This window comes from Saccostrea cucullata, unplaced genomic scaffold, assembly GCF_032062105.1.
Source record: "Saccostrea cucullata isolate Sc308-1 unplaced genomic scaffold, CSIRO_AGI_Scuc_v1 ctg2987, whole genome shotgun sequence".
NCBI lineage: Eukaryota > Metazoa > Mollusca > Bivalvia > Ostreida > Ostreidae > Saccostrea > Saccostrea cuccullata.
This window is the reverse complement of record NW_026918383.1, coordinates 21085-45663: the sequence shown is the minus strand read 5'-3', so window position 1 is coordinate 45663 and position 24579 is coordinate 21085. Positions and strand designations below refer to the sequence as shown.

Genomic DNA, 24579 nt, shown 5'->3' with positions numbered 1-24579 from the left:
ATAAATGCAATTTAACTCGAAATTTATTCGTCTTAAATGTAAAATTAAGTTATAAACAACAATGTTAAAAAGTTCACTGGGAAATGATCTATTAGTTGGTACGGGATCAAATCTACTGAGAAGCCTTTCGGGCTTCACACAGGATTTGATCACGTGACCAACTAAAAATTCATTTCCCAGAGAACTTTTTAACATTGTTGTTTATTTCTTAATTATATTATGATGATGACTATTACTACATTAGTATTCATTTTGACAGGAAATTTTTATTTGTTGCCTTCTAAGGACTGTACCAAATTAGATATTCAGGGTAGGACTGGTGTCTATCATAAACAACGAACTCGCGGTCTGCAAATTCTCCACCACTAGCGACTACACTGTCATGGATTTCCTGATGAGTCGCACATACAGGATTCGTACAGATTTTGCATGGTGGCCTCTTATAATTTCCACTGACATTTGTCATATAAATATCACCAAGACACATTCTTACCAGAAACATTGGAAAGTAGTTCCGATCGTCACATTCTAGATAAAAAAAATCTAAATGTTAAATACTATATATATCAAGTTGATTACATTAAACTAACATAAATATATATTTTGTTAGTCCTAATTAGTAAATAAAGTATTGTAAACCAAATATTATTCACGTCATATTATATTCGCGATTCGTCTATTGGAAATCAATCCGCGACGATTAATTTTCGCTACTTAAGAAACATTTTCTACAAACATTAAAGGAAAATGAATGGCTCGTGGCGATGAATATTCGCGAGTTAGAATATGTCGCAGAACTTGCAGATATTTCTCGCACGCGAATAAAAGTTGATAAATTATGTTGTCAAGCTTGATAAGATAATCTGATGTGTAATTATGAGGCTTCATCTGATGTAATACATAAAACACTCAATTTTTTTAAAAATAATGATTGCAAAAGTACCTGCATATTTATGTGATTTGGAGGCAACTTCAGCGCCATAAATTCCTGGTCCTAGTCTTCCAGAGGCTGCCAGTCGGCTATCTAATCCTTGACCGCAAATGACCTCAACATTCACGGCCTTCGTGCCATGAAAAAAATAATACTCGTTGATTTCGGAATGAATGTCTTCTGTCATAGACCGATTCAGTGATTCCATTACTTTTACAGGGCTCAGGAACGATGGAAATTTCTTAGTTATGGAAAGTATTGGGAAATTTTCTTTCTTTGCTTTACGGAATAACCTCTGACATTCTTCTCCATACTCAAGAAACAATTCAGCATTTTCAAGTCTCTGAACACTGAGGATATTTGCATTAGGTAAAGACTTTTTCAAAGCATTTGCTATGCAGTCGTATGTTATCTTGTCAACATATTCTAAATGGAACGATTTTGATTTATCTTGCAAATTCCAATCCTTTAATTCTTTAGTCGATGTAAATTTGGTCCAATAGGAGGGTGTTCTTAGTGTTTCTTTATATTTATATTCTAAGTACTCCATTGTGCCTCTTTCCGGAACTGTCTGTATGTTTCTGAATCTGACTGACGCTGAATGAATGAAAGAACACATATGCATATAAAATCAAGGACATACCTATTATGGATAAAATTAGTACGATCTCTGGAGTACTTCTTGTACATAAATTTATATTTACATATATGCAATAAGCATCTCAAAAATTTGTTTGCAGAACTTTTAAGGTAAGTCACTCCTGAAATTTGTTAAATCAAGGATATTTTAGAAGTATATTTTGGATAAGTACTCAAAAAGTGTAACTCAAAATTGCAAAGAAAATAGGGGGTCAGTGTGCATCCTACTGATGTACGGTACATTTAAGTTGACTTTTTGCACTTAAATTTTATCTATTTGGTTAATTACTTTAACCCTTATTATATTTTATCAGATGTAAGCATGGCAATAAATATAATCTTATTTTACGTAAAATAGTTTGAATAATATTCATCATTAAACAAATCTTGCAAATTAATGCGCGTAAATTATTGCGTGGACCTTTTTGCACTAAAAAATAACATATTTGGGGTATTCAAAAACTTAATAGGCAATAAAAAAATTTCTTATATTAAACTTTATACGACTTAAGTGCTGATCAGTAACAAAAATCGAGTAGTTTAAAATAATATAAGAAAAAGGTGGGGTCAGTTATGTTAATTTTGAAATATTTGTCAAAATATGTGATTTGCAGGCAAAAATGGTGTAAATTTGATCTTGACTTCTTAATCATATTTTCATTTTTTGGAAAATTTTGTTGAGGAAGGTGTAAAACTTAGTCTAAAAATATAAATTAAGACCTATATTAAATATTTTTTGCAATATCAAAACAGAAAATATTCTCCGAGTAAAATTATGTGAGGCTAAATTTACATTACATGAAATTTTATAAATGTTTAGATTTGCAGAATTTTCTGCTAAATATCCTTCCACCAAAAGAAATAGTCCCTCATAAATCTTGCTTCTTTGTAGATTTTTGAGCTGTTTTTTCATTGAATGTTAAAAAATTTACATTGTTTAATTTAAATTTGTTTTAAAAATTGAATTTTAATATGTAGTTTTGAAGTAAAAGCTTCTGCGTGAAATTTTCTAAAAAGCTGACGAGTGACTTACCTTAAATGCAAAGTAGATTCAACCCTCCTTTATTTGTTTTTCTATAATGAGTTAATACTCTTTGAAGAAGTGCAGATTGAGTCTTAGAAACATTACCTGAAGCTGTTCTCTTTTTTATTTCGTTCTGAAATGCCTGCAAATTATCACAGGTACATAAATAACCATTAATCATTAAATGGAATGGATTAGATAAAAATCCTTTCAAGATATAATTGCCTTTAAAATTGAAGAAAACATATGTTCCTATTTCCTATTAAAAAAAATTAGTTATGTTTCATTTTCTTTTAGTTGCAGGAAGATTAGAAATGCCTCTGAGTTTTTGAGTCGAACATTTTACACGTCTCTAATTTGGAAATGACCAAGGGTAACTAATGATACTTATTTAGTAAAAAGATTAGATTTTTTAGATTCCGAGATTGTAAGAACTTTAATAGAAAGCAGTAACCATAATTCTAAGGTAGGTCAATCAACATTAAAGTACTAGTTAAACAATATATGAATTTAGAAAATACCTATGATATGCTGCAATGATAATACAAGATTCTTACACGATATATTTTATAACAGTAGAAGTAAATAGAAGAACTGAAATACGGTCTAGATATTAAAAAAAAACATGCAGTTTTCTACGAATGTCTGGGTATCTATACATGTTTTTATTTTTTATACTAAAATATAATGCTAAATCAATTCTTTATTGAAAACGCAAAGCTGGTGTCTTTATTCACGTTTCCTTGAAAAATATTTTGATGTTTTTTTTTATGTTTTTCCCTTGTCCCTATACTAGTATATGATTAATGTTGTGATACACATCACTTCGTAAATTCAGACTAACTTTTGTGAGCTTTTCCTATTACTTATCTGTTGATTTTCAGAACCTGAGGATCAGACTAGCTTAACGCAGCCAATGCAAAAAGTGAAAGGGGATTAAACCATAGAAAGAAGGTAAAACATTTTATTAAAATAATCGTCTATGTTTAGGGATTGGTATGATCTCCATCTTGCTTTTCGTGTGTTTTCTATCAACTTGCCAAAGACTTGTAGATAGAAAATACGCGATTCATTTAATAAAAATAATATCCATTCAGAGAACTTGGGAATCTACAGGTATTGTACCTAATATACTGTGTGAAGAGTAATATGAAATTACTTTATTATTGATATATGTATATAAAATGTACATGTAGAGTGCATATACTTACTGATACTAGTTCAGGTAAATCACTGTTTCCCTCATACAACACTATTCGCAAATCTGCTACATGTATGTTTTGCTGTTGTACTTGGTTTGAGAACTTTTCAATACCAGAAGCAATGCATGCAACAGCCACGTCTATAGGAAACTTATGAAACCCAGTGCCAAGGGCGGGGATAGCAATAGATCTGTAACCATGAATATTTGCCTTCTCTAGACAAGCAAAGACAAAATCCTCTAACACCTGCAATAGATAACTACAAAACATATACTTTGAAGAAAATACAAATGTGTTCATCATTAATAGGGAAAATAATTAAATACAATGTACATGTATATGCAAATTTGATTTTGATTACCTCATGAAGAAGTTTAATGTGCTCAGAACGTTTTGAGTACCATGGTAATAGAACACCATGATAAACTTTCTTACACTTCAGTGCGTAACCATTTGTTACAGCGATTTCCCCATGTTTAATTTCGGAGGGGTAATTTTTAGTAAGCTCATCCTGTAGTCTATTTCCAGCCTTTTCCAATATTGCAGCGGCTGCCCCTTGTGTCATCTCGCGATCGTGAGCAACACTGTTGATAATGACATCAACCTGTATGAGGAATCAACACAAAAACTTATCTGAAGTTAAAGTATGGTCGATACTAGCAAGTACATGCCACAAGTAAAATTGAATTTTGTCTCACCTCTTCTTCAACTATACTCCCGACCATTACTTTGACAGGAATACCTCCAAGGTGACCAGAATATGAATGTAGGGAAACAGAGCTCTGAGCTATGAAATGACAAAAACTGTAAAATTTAGAATATATTTTGAAAGATCAAATACAGATTCAATACTTTTAATCCCTTTACATGGAAATAAATCAAAATCGCGTGTAAACAGGTGGAAAGTGTACATAAACCAACAAAAAATTTGCATATGAAGAAATTGGAAGAAAGTTACTAGATGACAATAGTTACTAAATACCTGATCAAAATTCATTTTTAAATATAAATCTCCATACCTATGGCAACTTGTGCCCCAGGATATCCCCTTCCTCCACTTAATTCATTCATAAAAACCTAATATGTAAAATAAATTTAATTTATTTTGTTGACAAATTTATTATCTATATTTCATATTGTTTTTTTGTCCCACCTGGGTTTCAAAAAGCTTCTAAATCTCCAATTTAATTTAAAGGAAAAAGTAACATTTATTTTTTCTGCAACATTTATCAATAATTTTCTATTGAAAGAGATAACAGAAATATTACAATTACCTTCTGAACATTGAACCATTCATTGCTTCCACTATACACTACAATGATAATGTTCTTGATATTCAAAGGAAATTGTTTGGAACCAAAGTCTTGTATTGCTTTTATCATCAATTTTGCTGTTTGATTACAAGGATATTGCAAAAACCCAATGCCAAGCGTTGGAAAAGCAATGGAGCTTCTATAATCAGCGTTTGCTGTTTCCAGACATTTCGTCATAAATTTCTCTAAAGTCTACAAATTTCAAAATAATATCGTAAACTACGGAAGCCCAATAGTGCAAACCAAAAATAAATAAAGAAAAAACGAAAATATTAAATAAAGAGAAACGAACTGATTTATTTAATAATTTCGTTTTACTTTATTTAATAATTTCGTTTTTCTTTATATATTAATTTCGTTTTTCTTTTTTTAATAATTTCGTTTCCGTTTATATAATAATTTCGTTTTTCTTTATATATTAATTTCGTTTTTCTTTATTTATTTTTGGTTTGCACTATTGGGCTTCCGTAGTAAACAGTTTACTTAAGAAAAACAAATGCAAAGTGATATATCTCATAATATAAAAATCTAGAAAAAATGTAATTTTTGCTATACATTGTTTCTAATTGATATAAACAGTAACAATGTAATTCTAAAAAAATACTGAGCAAGGATTGGGTTGACTGGTTCTCCATTTTGGCAGAGCCCCGTGATACACAAATTTGCAATGAAGTTGATGACCTTCACTGATAGCAATGTCTCCGTATTCAATGCCGTTTGGATATTTTTGGTTTAATTCTTTTTGCATTTCTCGTCCAGCAACTCTCAACAAAGCTTTAGACAATCCACCATTGCTCAGTTGCAAGTCTTTTGATCCACTACATACTAACACATCTGCCTGTATCATTAAACAAATAATTTTCATTGATTCAAGAGGACATTTCTTTGATTTTAAATTGTAGTTGTACATTAATTTTTAAAGTATTGAGAATGTTATAATTCAGTTCAATTGCTCTTTTTTTTCAATTTTCATCGAACTACGAAGATTTGGAATGTCAATGTGCTTATTTACGTGAACATTCAGAGTACTTAAGGACCTCAAAGTCTACTTTCCCAATTTTATTGCTACTATGTTTATTTTTTATTCGACACATTTGAATGATATTCAATGTTCACCATGACATTTTTATTTATGTTTTCTAACATACAAAACCATTCAAGTCAGGACAGTTTTGAATATGTTATAGAAGGAGCTTATTAATGTGCAGCTCATAGGTCAACTGGTGAAGCCTGTCGGTTTTATTAATAGAATACAATGTATACCGTAAAACAGTTTATTTTCCTTTTGCGAAATTTTCCGAATGGGACAAATGTGTGACCAAGGAAATTAGTGTTAATCCGGGACAAAGATCAAAGCGCCTCCGGGCAGATCAATTATAAATTGAACAGGTGTCAAGGACTTCAGAGTTAAAGACTTGAGTAAACATTTATCTCTGGACGATACAAATAATTGCTTAATTGATTGATAAATAACTCTATTGTAAATATTATGTAATTGTATGTAATTTGCTGTTTAACCCTTCGATAAAACTTAAATATTGCCTCGTGCGCTTTGACTGAAGATTTTCTAAAAAAAAAAAAAAAATGCAATAAATGAGACAATTTACCATTTCAGCAGTTGTTTTGGTTGGTACTTTTGCAGTTGGTTGGATTTTGTAGCTCAATTTAAGGGCACAATTTAGACGGTTATAAATGCATCAAAAAATGCAATAGCAAAATTATCTATAGATATATACTCAAAGGAAAACAAGCGCAGATTATACTTTGGAAGTGATTAAAATTTCCAGCATTTTTTGTAACATTTAAACTCATTTTTAACTGATAAGTATAACCAGAATCTCATTTGATTTTGATCGATAATTTATGAGATATTGTAAATCATATGAAAGTAACCCCCCAAAGTGAAAATGACATTTTTTCTATCTTCTATTCCTCCCTCATGCATTTGTCACAGCTTTGATTTTTTTTTTATTTATACAAGTTTTATTCACATAAGTGAATGGGATTGGGCAGCAGGCAAAGCCTATTTTAGCCCTCTCCCTAGATTTGATTTTCTTGCATGGGAACCGAGTTCATCATGGTATTTGCCTTTCTCATGAAGACATTGTTGAACCCTTTTGACATGGGTGCCCTTAGTTTGTAGAGAATAGCTTGAGCATTCCGACGCCTTCAAACTCTACAGTCCAGGTAGTTCCATAGATGCTCGATTCGAAAAATAGGTGGACTTTCGGAGGGAGCTGAGTGGGTCACTGTGATTGAGAGAATACTTTCAGACCTATGATCATCAAACATTGTCAGTTGATGCATCTTGGGACCTCAAACAATGTCAACCAGAATGTAGGTCCCAGTGGCCTATTTTTGAAATGTTATGGTTATATACTTCAGGTACTTTTTTACCTTATCGAACTTTGAAAGTTGATGCATCTTTGGACATGGGAGAATGTCGACTAAAGTAGGTCACTGTGACCGTCGTTTGAAATTTTACCTCATGTACTTATAGGCTTATTATCATCAAACTTTGTTAATTTATGCATCTTAAGTCTTCAGAGAATGTCAATCAAAAAGTAGATCACGGTGACCTACTTTTGAAATTTTGGCTATATTTATTTATTTCAGGCCCTAATTGGCTGAGAATCTGCAATCTTTGTCAATGATGTATTATGGACCCTTAGAGAATCTCAACTAAAAATTAGGTCTCGGTGACCTATTTAAAAAAAATATGCCTATATTTAATTTTTTTAGGTCCTGATTGGCTTAAAATCATCAAACGTTTATCAGTTAAGGCATATCAGGTCCTCAGAAAATTTTGATCAAAAAGTAGGTCACAGTGACCTTCTTATAGACTTTTTGACTATATTAAATATTTCTGGTCATAACTGGCTAAGAATCAACAAACTTTGCTTTGTCACTTGATGCATCTTGGACCTTCGAAAATGTTAACAAAAAACGTCATTGTGACTTACTTTTGAATTTTTTTTAAATATTCAAAATATTTCGGGCACTAATTAGCTAAGAATCATCAAACTCTGTCAGTTGGAATGTCTTAACTAAAATGTAGGTCACACGGACGTTTTTAATTTCAAGGCATTATCAAATATTTCAAATAATAGGAATGCTAATAATATCAAACTTTGTCACTTGAGGCATTTTGAGGTCTCGGGGTATGTTTTTGACTATATATTTGAATATTATAAGCGACTTCTTTTCATCAAATTTTAATTTTAAGTTAATTATTCTATGCTCTCAGTGTTTTAACCAAGATGCAGGTCATGATGACCTTGTTTTGGAATTTGAAGGTTTTATCTTACTATACAGGACACTTAAACGCTTTAATTACAAGTGATAAATTGTACAATTCATAATAAGGGCGATTCAGGGCCCTTTGAGATCATTATACATTCACGGTTGGAGTAAGTCTGAACACAGATTTTGGTGCACAGTATCAAAAATACATGTATTCATAATTTTTCATAAGTTTTCATAATGTTCGGGCATGCAGTGGAAAATAGATTTACAGATACATGAATGGATGAATGGAGAGATAGAGAAAGAGAGAGAGAACATACATGTAGTAATTAATAAGCTCGAAAAGTTACCTGTTGGTCACAAAGGTTTCCCGTGATAACACAGACTTTGAGGTTCCCCATGGTAAAAAATTGGTAACCATCGTCTGTAGCCATTGTCATGGTGCCTTAGGAGTCTATACAATCACATTCAAACAGAGATTGGTATTATGTATATCATTCAGGTACATTTGATAAGTGATGTTTGAAATTCTGATCATCTAACAAAAACATTTATAAATTCAAAGTCTTACCTGTGATCATGTACGTTGTTTTGTGTCCAAATTGACGAGTTACAGTGTTTCTGAGAAATCTAAATAAAAATGTGTGTAATTGCGAAATAAATTTTACATACTAGCACTTTTAAGAGGTATGGATACAGTGTAGTTTCAGATAACATTAGGAATGTCAGAAATGTCATTTGTATCATATTTTCCTTGTTAGGTAAATAACTTCAGTTAAAATACTTTCATGACTCAACTTGACTATCTAATTACCTTTTTCTCCTTATGTAATGCGATGTGCAAGATAACTTTTTTTAATGATGAATACATGTGTAATGTTTGAAGACGCCTATTTTTTTTCAAAAGAAAAGTAAAATGCAGAATGCTTACTATTGTGGTACTAGTATTAGGTATCAGCTAGTAACCATGAAAAGATGGAATGATAAAATACGATGATAAAAGGAAAAGATTGACGAAAACAGCAATAAAGAGAAAACCCATGACAGTTTTATTTCAATCTTAAAGTCAACATTCCGTATTTATGAAATAATATCACGCTATCACCTGCAAATGGTGTTTACATCTCAAAACTTACTCGATACTTAAGAGCGTGCTCCGATTTCAATCAAATTTTTAAAGGGAGACAGACTACTGATTAATAAATTGATGTAACAAGGATTTCAGTTTTAAGTCTGGCATTTTGGAAATTCTGTTTATTATCATGACCTTCTTAGAAAATGCAACATAAAAATTAATTTGGTAGTATTTTGGTTGAGTTGGTGCATATGACTTTGTTTTTAGCTCACCTGAACCGAAGCCTCAAGTGAGCTTTTCTGATCAAAATGCGTCCGTTGTCTGTCGTCGTCGGTGTCGTTGTTGTTGTTGTTGTCGTCGTCGTAAACTTTTCACATTTTCATCTTCTTCTCAAGAACCACGGGGCCAATTTCAACCAAACTTGCCACAAAGTATCCTTAGGTGAAGGGGATTCAAGTTTGTTCAAATGAAGGGCCACACCCTGTTCCAAGGGGAGATAATTTTGAATTAGAGAAAAATTAATGGCATTTTTTAAAAATCTTCTTCTCACAAACCACTGGGCCAGGAAAGATGAAACTCATGTGGAAGCATCCTCAGGTAGTGTAGATTCAAATTTGTTCAAATCATGACCCCCGGGGGTAGGGTGGGGCCACAATGGCCGATCAAAGTTTCATATAGGAGTATATAGGGAAAATCTTTAAAAATCTTCTTCTCAAAAACCACTGGGCCAGGAAAGATGAAACTCATGTGGAATCATCCTCAGGTAGTGTAGATTCAAGTTTGTTCAAATCATGAACCCCGGGGGTAGGGTGGGGCCACAATGGCCGATCAAAGTTTCATATAGGAGTATATTGGGAAAATCTTTAAAAATCTGCTTCTCAGGAACCACTTGGCCAGGAAAAATGAAACTCGTGTGGAAGCATCCTCAGGTAGTGTAAATTCAAGTTTCTTAAAATCATGACTCCCGGGGGTAGGGTGGGGCCACAATGGCTGATCAAAGTTTGACATAGGAATATATATAGGAAAAATCTTTAAAAATCTTCTTCTCAAAAACGACTGGGCCAGGAAAGACGAAACTCATTTGGAAGCATCCTCAGGTAGTATAGATTCAAGTTTGTTCAAATCATGACCCCCGGGGGTAGGGTGGGGCCATAATGGCCGATCAAAATTTTACATTCAAATATATATTTTAAAAAATCTTCTTCTCAAGAATAGCAAAGCCATGATTAGTGATACTAGTATTTATATGGAAGCATTTTTGGGTAGTGTAGAATTAAGTTTGTTCAAATCCTGATTTAAATTTATTCAAAGCATGGCCCCTTAGGGTAGGGAGGGAAACAATGGGGAATCAAATTCAAATTTTTATGAAGTTATATATAGGAAGGAAATGTTTTGAAAAAATCCTTTTATCAAGAATAACAAAGTTATATGCTGTATTAATATGAAAGCGTTCTCAAGTAGTATTAAATTCATGCCCCCTCCCTTTCAGTAAACTTTTCAGTTCTGATCAGATTTGTGCTTTTTCTTAGCCGATTTGCTCAGGTGAGCGATGTGGCCTCTGGGCCTCTTGTTGTACTGAGTTTTACTACGGAATGTAACGTCTCCCTGATGAATACAAAGAAGATATCTTTGAAGACAATAAACTTGTTCTTGTCTTCTTAAACAGTAAATACATGTATGTGTAAAATGGTTTTTTTTTCGACATTTTAGCTTGAAGCGTCACGTCTATGAGTATAAGTGTATACAAGTTGCTAGATTTATAATTTTGATTCAAGATTGAAAATATATTTCAATTGTTATTAAACGGTACTATTGTTTTCCATGAAAGATCTTATTAATTGAAAGGTGTATGTGTGCGTTAAACATGCTTTTTTGACAATGATAAAACACATGAAACATTTTCTGTCATGCATCTTTCCTATTTTAAAAGTTTTGATATATGCTACCCGTTTTTACGATTTTGTCATAGTATTTAATTTCTATTCAAAGACCCATCCACTAGAATCATAGTCATCCCGAATATGAATACTGGTATTTGAAACAGCATACAAAGACTTGATTGTTAGTTTTATAAATGTCAAGTGTAAATGAAGAAAGCAATAAAAGTAGAATGTGTTTCAAAATTGTATGTTAAAAAAATGTCATATGACAGACATGCCATGTATACATGTATAATAGGGGATCTCATCTGCTATTTAATGTCTCCTATGAGTCATTTAAACATATGTCAGATCAAACCCTGTGCTGAGCAAAATGTTAATTTGAATTTCTTATCATAGTGAGATGCATATCAAAACATATGCACTTATTTACGTTTTAAAAAACAAAGTGATCATTTAGCTGAAAGAATGGAATTTATAAATGTCTTTCTTTGCACACTTTCCTTCACAAGACATTATAAAATATTTTTACCTTTATATATGTTCTTACAATACAAGAATATTTTTTTCAAGAGAGAGAAAAACAAAAACGAAACATACCACATTTTTAAAGAAAACAAATTGTGATTCTTCCTGTGAATGAACAGCGGATGTATCCCATCAAATGTTTTTGCTGAAGTGGAGAGTTTCAGTTTCAGTTGGAAATTGTAAATGAGTGTATTTATGGAAAGTTAGAAAGGGCTACTGAATACAACTGTTTGAATTCTACACTAGCCTTGTAGCCCAAGATTATCCGGCCTGATCTCAACAGAATTTTATGCCCCATTTATTCGGGGGGCATATAGTGATTTCCATGTCCGTCCGTCCATCTTATACATGCACCTTGCTCATAAATTTTGATTAGTTGGAAGTTTTGACTTTCATACCTTACAGGTGTATTTCTTGTAACAGGGTCTTTCTTTGGGTATATACATATTATACATCATGACCTTGACCTTTCAGTTTGACACACTTTTGAAAAAAAGACTATATCCTTGGCCATAACATTTAAACTAATAGTGTTATGGCTTTCATGTTTCACTTGTATATTTCCTGTGTTAAGATATTTTCTTCGGTGCATATATTTTTACCTATACCTTAGAGTTGACCTAATTTTAAATTTATTGCGTAAACCCCGAGGTCCACGTTGTAAATATATAAGCGAGGTTAAACCGGATGCCATGGGTAAACGTCAAGATATACGTGCGCGAGATTGTTGAGAGTTCGCCCCTAAGACAACTTTTTCGTAGAATAATTCGTCAAGGTAGTCGAATTAGAATATACCATTCATTGACAATTCTTGCTTTTAAATCTACATATCGTATTTATATATTTATTGCCGAATCCGAATTTCCCTCATACATATATTTTTATATACAAACTAAACATTCATTCTATGGCACAAGCATTTGAAAAAAGTAAGAAGAATTTTCAGTATATGCTCGAGTAGATAACAACTTGAAATGAAAAATTTATGGAACGCCGTCACAGCCTTATAGCAGAACACAACAATTGGATTGCGTCAACCTTCCATTACATTATGTCAACTCTTTATGACATTTACTCACACTACTATTGCATAGTGTGAACTTTCCTTTACATAATGTCAACTCTATATGACATTTACTCACACTACTATTACATTGTGTCAACCTTCCGTTTCATCATGTCAACTCTTTATGACATTTACTCACACTATTATTACATTGTGTAAACCTTCCTTTACATAATGTTAACTCTATATGACATTTACTCACACTACTATTGCGTTGTGTCAACCTTCCATTATATTTTGTCAACTCTTTATAAATTTAACCCACACTACTACTGCATCGTGTCAACCTTCCATTATATTATGTCAACTCTTTATGACATTATCCCACACTACTATTGCATCGTGTAAACCTTCCAAACATTACATTTTCTATTGTAAAGTTATGTTTGGGAAAAGAGGGGGACTGATATTTTGTGACTGTAATTCTTCCTAATCAATCAGGACACCCCCCCCTCCTCTTACCAGTCATAAAAACACGGTCGTCAACATTCATTTTATACCACATATACAGCTTTGATATGATGTAAATGTATTTTTACATCAAGTAATGCACTTTTGGAATCAACCTGATAAAGAGTTAACACAATATAAAGATATTTTAAGATCACATAAGAAAGAGTTGACATAACGTAATTATATATCCACATCACGGAATGGAGTTTTGACATAATGTAATAAAGAGTTGATATAATATAAAGATATGTTCACATAATGTCATACACTTTTTACACCACGGAATAAAGCACTGACATAAAGGTTAGATGTGTTCACCTCACATCATGATGCTCTCGCTGTAAAATAAAGATAAATCCATATCATTCAATAATGCTTTGATATAATAGAAATATACACAGTCAAAAAGGAATGGATTTTTGACTTCATGTGATGATAAGTTTAATTATAAAACACAATTCACTTGACGTAATGCAATTTTGACCTCACATATTTAAGAAATGAAATGATGTAAAGAAACATTCCTTTCACGTAATAAAGTTTTAACACAATGTAAACACATTATCACTTCACATAATGAATTTTTGACTTCAAGTTATGAAGTGCTGACATAACGAAAGGATGTATTTACTTCATGTAATGCAGCATTGACATGATGTAAAGATATTTTTACATAATCTCATAAAAAATTGACATAACGTTAAGATATGTTCACATCACGTAATGATAAATTGACATAATAAATGCATAGTTCTATGCTATAAGGCAGTGATGGCGTTCCATAAAAATTCATTCAACGAATAGTCCTACCTTTTAAAAGATAGACCAAGTCTTCGTCATTATTAGTTTTTTGCATCAAGGCTCGCAAAAAAAATTTGATATACAGCAATCTAAATACAGCTTGATAGATGACTGTAGCAACAGTTTTCCATATGGGGGAGGGAGGAGGGCTCCGAAAATTAAAAAAAAATCTGCGTACTACTGAGCTATGCTACACGTGTACCATCAGATCTATTTTCCAATGATAGATCTCATCCGTATCAATCCAGGACAGATGCCCCAGCCGATATGTTTACATGTATCAAAATACTTGTAGTCCGATTTTTTTAAATTAGAAAATTATAGGCTAATTCAAAATAAAATTTGATAACATAGCAATGAATTTACTTTCAGTCAAAGTAGGCAGATCATTGTGTAAATGTGAACGAACCTCCAAAAATATTCACTTAACCTAGACATTTTCTCTAATGAATTTCGCATAGAAACACATGCATATGGTCCACGTATTGCAGTCCTTTTTTAAGTTCTTCAACTTGTTCAAAATTACATTAGCCTTTCTTATAACTTTTGAATGCTTGGTTGTAAAGTGACAAAGCATCTCTAGAGTATCAACAATTTTGATTTTTTGATCTTGGTGGTTGACATATTTTTGAAAATATTGCTGGGTCGTACTACTTAAACATTTAGTGATCGGGCTTTTATGTTTCACCTGTGTATTCTTTATGACAAAACCTTCAAAATTTTAAGCACCATTAATTTGGACTCTTTGACTTTGACCCTGGAGGTGTACCTCCTTTTAAAATACTAAAAACTTCGCCGTAACCTTTAAACAGTTGTTGCAAGGATTTTTCTGTAACAGACATTTTCCTTGTGGCAATACTTTTCTTCATATTCGTCCTCTTAGCCTAAAACTTGGAGGTGCACTCGAGAAGCTTTAACCTTTCTTCATGATACAGAGGTTTTAATGTCTCACAAAGACATATTGTTTTCTTTCTTATCTGCTTAAACTTTTCTAACGTTTTCTTTTTTCTCTTGCAGCAAAAATTGTATAAGGTATTGCAATCGTTATAATTTCCAATTGATTTTTATTTATCATAATATACACATGTATTATCTGTCGCACGCAAACACTGTACTAACTAGAAATTTAAATAATATATTCATTAATAATATTAATTTATTCATTTTCAATATACATAACATTCATAACTAAAAAAAAGTCAATAAAACAATGGGTACAAAATCAGTAAAACATGTTTTTAATTTACAATTTTAAAAATGCAGTAAAATTGAACGTACAGAAAAATACTAACAAAAGGATGTCAACGTCATAAACAAAATATTCATAGTCAATATGAAATCTTATCATTTCCAAAGCTTTAAACATAAAAAATATAAAAAATAAATTCAACAATTATTTTTCATAATGTTTTCATACAAGGCTCCGAGAGAAGGAGAAAAAAGCTTGAGAGAGTCTCTAGACATAAAATTCCAGAAAATTGTTTCAAGTTATAAATTTGATTAAACACCGGTAGAACTGGATCTAATATCATACAAGGTTTTAGAGTATAGTAAAAACATCCTCTGTTATCTTGCATAAATACTTGGTATTCAGTGTCTCATTTTTGTTATGACAAACAAACCCAAAAAATAAAAAAAATAAAAAAATAAATAAAGCAATATATTAATCGCAATTCTTGGGAACAATTATGAATTATTGAGAAACGTGTCGTCTGACTTTTTAGTAGTTTGTTTTTATTATACACATCAGCACAGAAATTTTGAAATGAAATAAAACAGAAGCCTACTCTAACAAGTGTACCAAATAAGATACTCGGGATAGGACTGGTTTCTATCATAAACAACAAACTCTCGATCTGAAAAGGCTCCACCATTGGCTACTACACTGTCATGGATTTCCAGATGAGTCGTACACACAGGGTTCGTACAGATTTTGCATGGCGGCCTCTTATAATTTCCGCCTGAACTGGTCAGATAAATGTCACCAAGACTCATTCTTACCAAAAACATAGGGTGACGGATTTGGCTCTCATTTCCTAAATGAAAGAAACAGACAAATTTACAAATGGTTGTAAATTTTTTTTAAAAGCGACATAACCAGTTGCTCAACTGTTTCATATTTTTTGGATTTATCGAAAAATTGAATGTGTTGAATACTCTTCAGACACATTTTTGTCGTTTTTTGTTTGCTTGCATAATGCATGGTTAGCAGTTAGAGTCCAGAAAGCTGGGGGTTATAAATCGTTTTATGAACGTACTCTTTGCTCAAACTCATACTTCGTTCTCTAGAACCTTACTTATGCACAAAATTTAAAAACACAAGCAAGAGAGGAATTTTGAGCATGAGTATGGTTTTGTAGTACGGAGTTTGAGCACTTGGCACATACTCAGAAATTTTTATATAGAAGTTCAGTGAAGTGCTTGGGGATTACTTGTATATGAATGTGACTTTGAGGCTACTTCAGCTCCATACACACCCGCCCCAAGTCTTCCGTTCGCTGCAAGCCGACTGTCCAATCCTTGACTGCAAATGGCGTCAACATAATTGTAATTCGTGGCATGGAAAAAATAGTACTCATTTATTTCGGAATGAGTATGTTTCGTCATGGAAGGATCCAATGATCCCATTACTTTTACAGGCCCACTTGACTGTGGAATTTTATCCAGTGGGGTGAAACACCCTTCTCTGCTTGCTTTTCGGAATAGCTTCTGGCATTTCTCTCCATACTCAAAAAACAATTCCACATTTTCAAGTCTCTGAATGCTTACAATACGTGCATTTCTTAAAGTCTTTTTTTAATGCATTTTCAATGGATCCATGAGTTACTTGGTCAATATTTTCCAAATGGAACTTCTCTGATTTTACTTGCAGATTCCACTCCTTGAGTTTTTTGTCGGAGGTATATTTAGTCCAATAAGATGGTGATCTGAGCTCTTCTTCAGATTTATATTCAAGGTAAGCTTTTGTGCCTCGTTGTGGAATTGGTTGTAAGTTCTTAGAACTGTTTGGGGCTGGAGCATCTGCAGGAGTTTTACCTTTAAGTACAAAGATAAATGAATTAAATGAGTGATCGGTAATTCCTTTACAATGCATTTCTAATTTGTTCAATGTATTATATTATACCTGAAGAATTGACGTGATTTATTTCGTCCCTGAATGTCTGTCAATATAAAACCAAAGATACAGAATTTTAAATTTATATATAATTTAAAATATTATTGCATTACTAGCATATTTTTAATAAAGATATGTTGAATGTAGTTCAAACACAGAGTAATCACATTATAATACTATACATGTATATGATATATAAGTTACATGCTTTTTTTTACTCTTCGACAAATGAATATTTACCGATTCCAATTTAGGTAAATCACTACTTCCCCCAAACAATACAATTCGTATATCTGAGATACTCTGTTGCTTTCGTTGCTTAGAAAACTTTTCTACAGAAGATACTATTTTTGCAGCTGCCACGTCTGCAGGAAATTTAAGATTCCCAGTTCCAAGAGCGGGAATTGCTATGGACGTGTAGCCACTTTTATTTGCTTTCTCCAAACAGCCCAAGACGAAGTCCTCTAGCAAATACAATGCAAATTCATTAACTTAAAGATCCCACTAGCATTTTTTGTTTTCTTTTTTTTTTCTTTTTGGCATCTCTGTTCGAAGTTACAAGATTTAATTTTTGCTAACCTCATCAGGAAGCTTCGTACTTCCGGAACGTTTTGAATACCATGGTAACAGGGTGCCATGGTAAACTTCGTTGCAGCTCAGATTGTGTCCCTTTGATACAGCGATGTCGCCATGATTAATTCCTTGGGGATACTTTTGAATCAGTTCTTGGGATAACCCAGGTCCAGCTGCTGTACGTATTGCAGCAGATGTTCCTGACGCCATGGCCACATCATGGGCAACGCTGTTAACAATGACGTTCGCCTATTTAAAAAAATATATCTTTGAAATTTTGAGACTCGATATTCAAATTTTAGCACATTTCTGTATTGTGATATTAAGTTTAAATATAAGAATTTCAATATTTATTATTATCAGTAAAATTATGTCTAGATCTATAAATAAAAATTGATCAAAGAAAAATATGACGAGATTCACCTTTTGTTCGACAAGACTCCCAACTAGAACAGTGACAGGAATACCCCCAACCTGACCAGAACATGACTGTTGGGTCACAGTGCTACTGGCTTAAATGATACGGAACACTCATACTTTTTAAGGTTTATAACTTATGCAGAATGATTTTCCACAGATATAAACATTTAAATCACATAAAAATATGTATAACGCCTATGTAAATCAGATTTATTATCAAAATAAGGGGGGCATGGTTTTTTATATTTTGGACTCTTTTTAAATGCAGGTAAAAAACTTTATTTGTGTTTTTATATCTTAATATTTAATTAGTAGCTAATGTTACAGACCTGAGGTCCCTCGAACAACAGTGGCCCTCGATGATCCTACCTTTAATTCCTTCATAAATTCCTTTAAAAAAAATGAAAAAAGCAATATTTCCATTCCTTTAGTTTATAGTTTATATTGTCTTTAGCCAATTTAAAGAAAATCAATGAAGATGCATCAAATAAAAATGACATTCTTTTTGTATAAACGACTGAGGAGCAATATAAAAACCAGTTATCCTTTTGTATTTAATAATCCAGAAGTGAAAAAAGAATTTGATAGATTACATGATCACTGATCAGTAAGTACTTTTCCCTGCTGACAAAGCATGTTAACAACATTGTCTTCGTTTGTAATGCTCATTAAAATTGTATTTTAGAACTTGAATTTAATTCTACAAGTGGTAATCCAATATTCACAATAGCCTTTTTAAGGAAGAGGTTCTTTAAAATCATATGTCAATTTCAATATTCTTGATATCCCAAAGAACCAAAATGAATTTGAACTACAATATATATATATATTAGATTCCGAAACTTAATAAGAATCCTTACAAGCAAAGATACATAGCAGGTTCCAGTCAATATTCAACCAAGCCTCTTTCATTACTCCTCACTAAGATATAAACGGTAGTGAATGAGAAACAAGAGTATTGTGCAACAATATATTCAAGAAGTAGTGTATATCAGATGTGGATACTTAAAAATTCCAAGCAACTTTTGGACAATTTGAAATCACAAGATTTTACCAAAATCAACAGCTTAAACACTTACGACTTTTATTACTTCAATTTATACACAAACCTTCCCCACGATAAATTAAAGTCCAGGTTTTTTGATATCATTGACAGCTGCTTTTTCAAAAAAATGGAACAATATGTATGTTGTTTTTTGGAGACCAGGTCTTCTATTGGAATCTATTGGAATCTTTTGAAATTCCCATGGGTACTAATTGCGCCACTTTATTAGCAGACCTATTTTTGTGTTCATATGAAGTAGAATTTGTACAAAATCTTATGCGTGAAAAGAAGAAAACACTTGCCGTGGCCTTTAACTCGACATTTAGATATATCGACAATGGTACGATGGGCGATAACAATGGTAATTTCCATTCTAATGTCGATACGATATATCCTGCTGAGTTTGAGATAAAAGATACCATAGAGTCTGACACATCTGTTTCATATTTGGATATTTTACGTGAAAAAGACGTCAATAGTAATCTAACAACCAAGCATTATGATAAACGTGATGACTTTAATTTTCTATCGTCAATTGCAACTTCCCTTACTTATGCAGTAAGGGTAGTTGATGATATTCGTCACCTGCATACGGAGTTTATATATCTCAGCTGATTCGAAGGGCATGCTCTACGAATGAACAACTTCTAAAACGAGGTAGATTATTGAAAAATAAGTTATTGAAACAAGAATTGCAGCAGTCTCGTTTAAAGTCATCGTTTCGTAAGTTCTATTGTCGATAAAATGATCTCATCAGCAAATACAATTTATCATTGAGTCAAGAACTGAATGACGTTTTTTCAAATAATTGCTAGTTCATTATTTATACACTGCCTGCCGACGGTTTTTCCGTTATTTCCCGATCATGACAAGGAGCACACGGCGAGTGTAACCGGTCGGCAGGGGATGCTCACTACTCCATGGCACCTGATCCTACCTCTAATAATTTGGAGGTCCGTATTTGCTCTGTTCCTGTTTATATTGTTTTATGGACTTCTGATCTTGAAATACTGTTCGTTATCTCCATATTTTTCATTTTGTAACTTGTGCTACTCTAGATCTTTTGTGATTTCCTGATGTAAGAAAATGTAATTAATTTCCACATAATCATTGTTTGTGTGATCTTTATATATAAAAAGCTAGTTTAACAATTGTAAGAAAATAATTAAAAAAAAAACAAATTGTTATAACTTTCAAAAATACATTTTTATATTATCAACGTATTTTTAACTCCAAAAAGATATTATTACAATTAATCATTTGCAAAGAACATTCGTAATCTGACAGTTAATTATTTTTCTCTCAGCAGAAGTGAAACTTCTTTATCTTAAAAAAATATAAACAAAATGGAATGTCACAACTCACATTTTGAACATTGGACCAATCATGGCTTCTATTATACACCACAATACTAATTTCCCTGATATTCGTCCGAGAATGTTTCACAGTAAAATCTCGTATTGCTTTAACCATCAGTTTTGCCGATTGATCACTAGGAAAATGTAAAAACCCAACTCCAAGAGTTGGAAAAGCAATGGATCTTGTAAAATACTTGTTTGCTGTTTCCAGACATTTCCCCATGAAATTCTCTAACGTCTAAAAATACCAAAATAATACCATGATTATCAATCGAATCAAAGCAATTTACCAAAGAAAACAGGTGTGTAATACAACCAAAAATTTAAATGCGTTTATCGTCATGTTTAAATTATAGTATATCAAAAACGGATCATAATATTAAAATTACTGATAATGGATCAGGTTGACTGGTTCCCCATTTTGGCAGGGCTCCGTGGTACACAAATTTGCATGGAAGCTGATAACCTCCACTGACAGAAATGTCTCCGTATTCAACACCATTGGGATAATTCTGGTTTAGTTCATCTTGCATTTCTTTACCAGCAAATGTCAACAAAGCTTGAGATAACCCGTTATTGTTGAGTTGTAAGTTTTTTGGTCCACTACTCACTAACACATCTGCCTGTATCATTAAACAAAGCATTTTCATGTAAACAGGCTAGCCCCCCACTTTTTGTGCAAATCTATATAATACTAGTATGTAGGCATTGAACATTGGGATTTACTTTTTTTGTTTGTTTATCCCCCCTTTCAATTAGCCCCCCACTTTCAATTTGTTTCCGACGCCTATGGAGGTGGATCTAATTCAGGTTTTGGGGTCATTTGTTTAAGTTTGTTTGGAACTAAAGAGTTTTGGATTTTCTATATGTTTACAAATGTTAACAATGACTTTTGAATCAATGCGAATAAATATGATTTAGAGTTCTTGAGGAAAAGGTTTTAGAGAAAATTAAATCTCTTCATCATGATCTCATCCTTCTCCATCCTACCCATGATTTGAAAGGAATTTAATTTACACTTCCTTAAGATGTTTCCATTTCAATATGACTAAACATGGCTTTGCTGTTCTTATGACGAAAATTTCTCCAATAAATTTCTTTGTAAAAATTTGTTCCTCAAATGTCGCCCCAACAAACCCTCGGGACCATGATATGAACTAAATTAAATCTACACTACCTCAGGTTCTTCCATATTAATATGATAATAGTGGCTTTCCTTTTCTTTAGAAGAATTTTTTTAAAAGACTTTTCCCTAAACATTTCCCATAACAGTTGAATCCTCCATTTTGGCCCACCTTACTTAAGGGGTCTTGATTTGAACAAGCTTGGATCCACACTATCTGCGGATGCTTCAGTATCAATATGACTTATCATGGCTTTGTTGTTCCTGGGAAGACTTTTCTTACATTCCTTTCTTTCAATTGGTTCCCATTTGTCACCCCAATCTACCCCGGGGAGACATGATTTAAACAAATTTTAATCAATATTATGAAAGGTTTCATATAGATGTAAGTTTCAACTTTCAACAAATTTTGTCAGGAGAAAAAAATTAAAGATGTACGAAAGCCCAGAAGGCTCATTCGAGATTCAAGGTTCGAAATACGAAATTCGAGATTCGAAATTCGAGTTTCGAGATTCAAGATCCAGATTAACCAATCAAAAGCTCCCAAAAGGCTCATTCGAGATTCAAGGTTCGAAATACGAGATTCGAAATTCGAATTTCGAGATTCAAGATCCAGATTAACCAATCAAAAGCGGGTTCAAGATTTGATTACTCCCCTTTATTATGATTTTACTATCAAGAAATCATTATATATAAATAACAAATAAGTCATTTAATTAAATTACAATGCAAGAAAGAGTGTTATATATATATATTAGAAGGAAATTTAAATAAACAATTGATTTTTGATCAGCAAGACATACTTCAATTTATATAATGGCTTCTTAAATATTAAATAGAATACATATATCAGGAATATATATAATTATATATTTGTGTTGTATACTTTGTTTACGGGGTTGATGACATATAAATAAAGTTATGAATAGGTGTCAAGTGTCTAAAGATTAACAATAACGCCACCCCTTCCCACCCCGCCTGCCCATTTTTCCAAACACACTGAAAGGCTTGAAACTTGAAAGACGACGTAGTATTGATAAACAAAAATCGCGTTCGTTTTCCTGATAGAGGAAATACATAAAAATTAAGTATTAATTACTTATCTTCATCTAAGGCTTTGATTTCTTGAATTAATTAACAATTATATCTACAATACAGCTTGGCAATATGAATTAAAATAAATGCGGCATTTATTTTATCTTATATCAAAGAGTAGATGAGTTTAAAAAAGATGCACAACTATATAGCGTTATGGTATTATATTTTAGTCTCTGACCATAGCTTTATGGCCAAAGTCTAAAAGATACTCTTATAAAACCTTATATAACGCTACAATTCGATTCGGCAGTCAAGTCTCACTGCACAAATGTACCCTTCATAAATGTAATGAAATATATACCCTAAAATTATTATGCATTGTAGATAAGATTCATAATATTTCATATCTAATTATAATCAAATGCAACATTCTCCATCAGTAACAATCTGATGAAATAAAATTAGTTGACCTACTTGTTCTGCAAGTCAACGATAAGACCATATAATATTCCATATATACGAGGGCCGTTCAAAAATTACGCGGACTTGTTGCACAGAAAAAATATTTGACGACATAATCGAGCACAATGTCACACATAATATAAAAGAATCTTTATTTATGTGGTCTTCAAAATTTCATATCAATATGTCGTAAACTGGTATCAATTTTGAGTGATTTTTAAGGACATATCATTGAGTCACGGAGCAGCAAAATCTTCGACGTCACGGGCATTATGAAAAATATGTGATTGAGCTTTCATTTTCTCAACATTTTCCCAAGAGTACCTGTATAGTTTGAGTTACCTTATCTACTCAACATCCAAACACCATTTCTTGTCAAGCTTAAAATCTATTAAACAAGTAAAGAATATTCTTTTTTTGTTTTAAAACCAAAAACTACAGGTATTTATGAGATATAGTGTGATATTGGTGACTCTCAATCACGTTCTTTACAGTGCGGATAAAGTTTTTGTCTATAATCTTCTTCCCGTCCTCCCGTATAGCCTTTTTAACAGAGGTCTAACGGTCTAAAATTTCAATTTGATATTTGTGGACGAATGCCACGAATACCCTAGTTTACTACATGTTTCATTATGCATATTTTGGGTCTATGTTGGCGATATCTCGAGCATTAACATAATTTAACAAAAGTGTGGTGCGCCGTCAATTCAGGAGACGTCATTTTCACAGTCGTTTTCACGGGAATCGCATTAGAGAAAAATCACTATATTTCTGTTAGTACTTCAAATATCACGTCAGAAATCTAAATACATAATAATAGAACAATTTAAAGGTACATTTGAGAAAATTGTGGAAAAAAATCGCGAGTTTTAGAAAATTAATGAGTTAAATTTTTGATCCCGCATGCTTTTGCTTCAAATTTTTTGTCGTACTCCGTACCTCTCCATCAGCGATATCAACATACGTATTATTTTAGTAGAATTTTTTTAAAATACAGAAATTTTGCCCAAAATTTATTGGAATCTTTAGGATACATATTTCTGTGAAGTTTTATAACTGTATGACGTCTGTAAGAGTAAATAATAGCACAGTCCGCGTAATTTTTGAACGGCCCTCGTACGTATTTATTATTTTGTTAAATTAGAAAAATAAGATTATATACGTATTTTTCAAAATGTAAATTAAATTTTATTTTTATTTCGTTTTAATACATAAAACATTTTTTCTTGCATTATCATTTTAGCAAATGATCCATTTGTTATAAATATATTCAACGGTTTCTTGATA

The 24579-nt window shown here is 32.2% G+C and overlaps 1 protein-coding gene and 1 pseudogene across 2 annotated transcripts; both read right to left on the bottom strand.

Moving 5' to 3' along the window:
- Nucleotides 1-181: 181 nt before the first annotated feature.
- On the bottom strand, nt 182-9117 carry LOC134264258 (protein mono-ADP-ribosyltransferase PARP15-like). Of its 2 annotated transcripts, XM_062746553.1 has the most exons (11): nt 8927-9117; nt 8706-8809; nt 5714-5947; nt 5071-5301; nt 4816-4873; nt 4495-4583; nt 4158-4400; nt 3806-4042; nt 2700-2736; nt 944-1528; nt 182-528 (listed from the first exon to the last, which is right to left on the bottom strand). In XM_062746553.1, exons 2-11 carry the CDS (start codon nt 8793-8795, stop codon nt 281-283), a joined length of 2052 nt encoding a protein of 683 aa, XP_062602537.1. In that variant the 5' UTR covers nt 8796-8809; nt 8927-9117; the 3' UTR covers nt 182-280. The 2 variants fall into 2 exon arrangements, with proteins under 2 accessions (XP_062602537.1, XP_062602545.1); XM_062746561.1 differs by lacking the exon at nt 8706-8809.
- Nucleotides 9118-15852: 6735 nt separating this feature from the next.
- LOC134264203 (protein mono-ADP-ribosyltransferase PARP15-like) lies at nt 15853-21861 on the bottom strand (annotated as a pseudogene).
- Nucleotides 21862-24579: the final 2718 nt, after the last annotated feature.

What these genes read in the sequence shown, in the direction of transcription:
- LOC134264258 (XM_062746553.1), bottom strand. Translation starts at nt 8,795, where the DNA reads ATGACAATGGCTACAGACGATGGTTACCAATTTTTTACCATGGGGAAC. An exon ending in GGAGTATAGTTGAAGAAGAG is followed by an intron (nt 4,401 to 4,494) that starts GTGAGACAAAAT and finishes TTCCTCATACAG; the next exon opens with GTTGATGTCATTATCAACAG. An exon ending in AAAAAAGAGAACAGCTTCAG is followed by an intron (nt 1,529 to 2,699) that starts GTAATGTTTCTA and finishes TCATTCATTCAG; the next exon opens with CGTCAGTCAGATTCAGAAAC.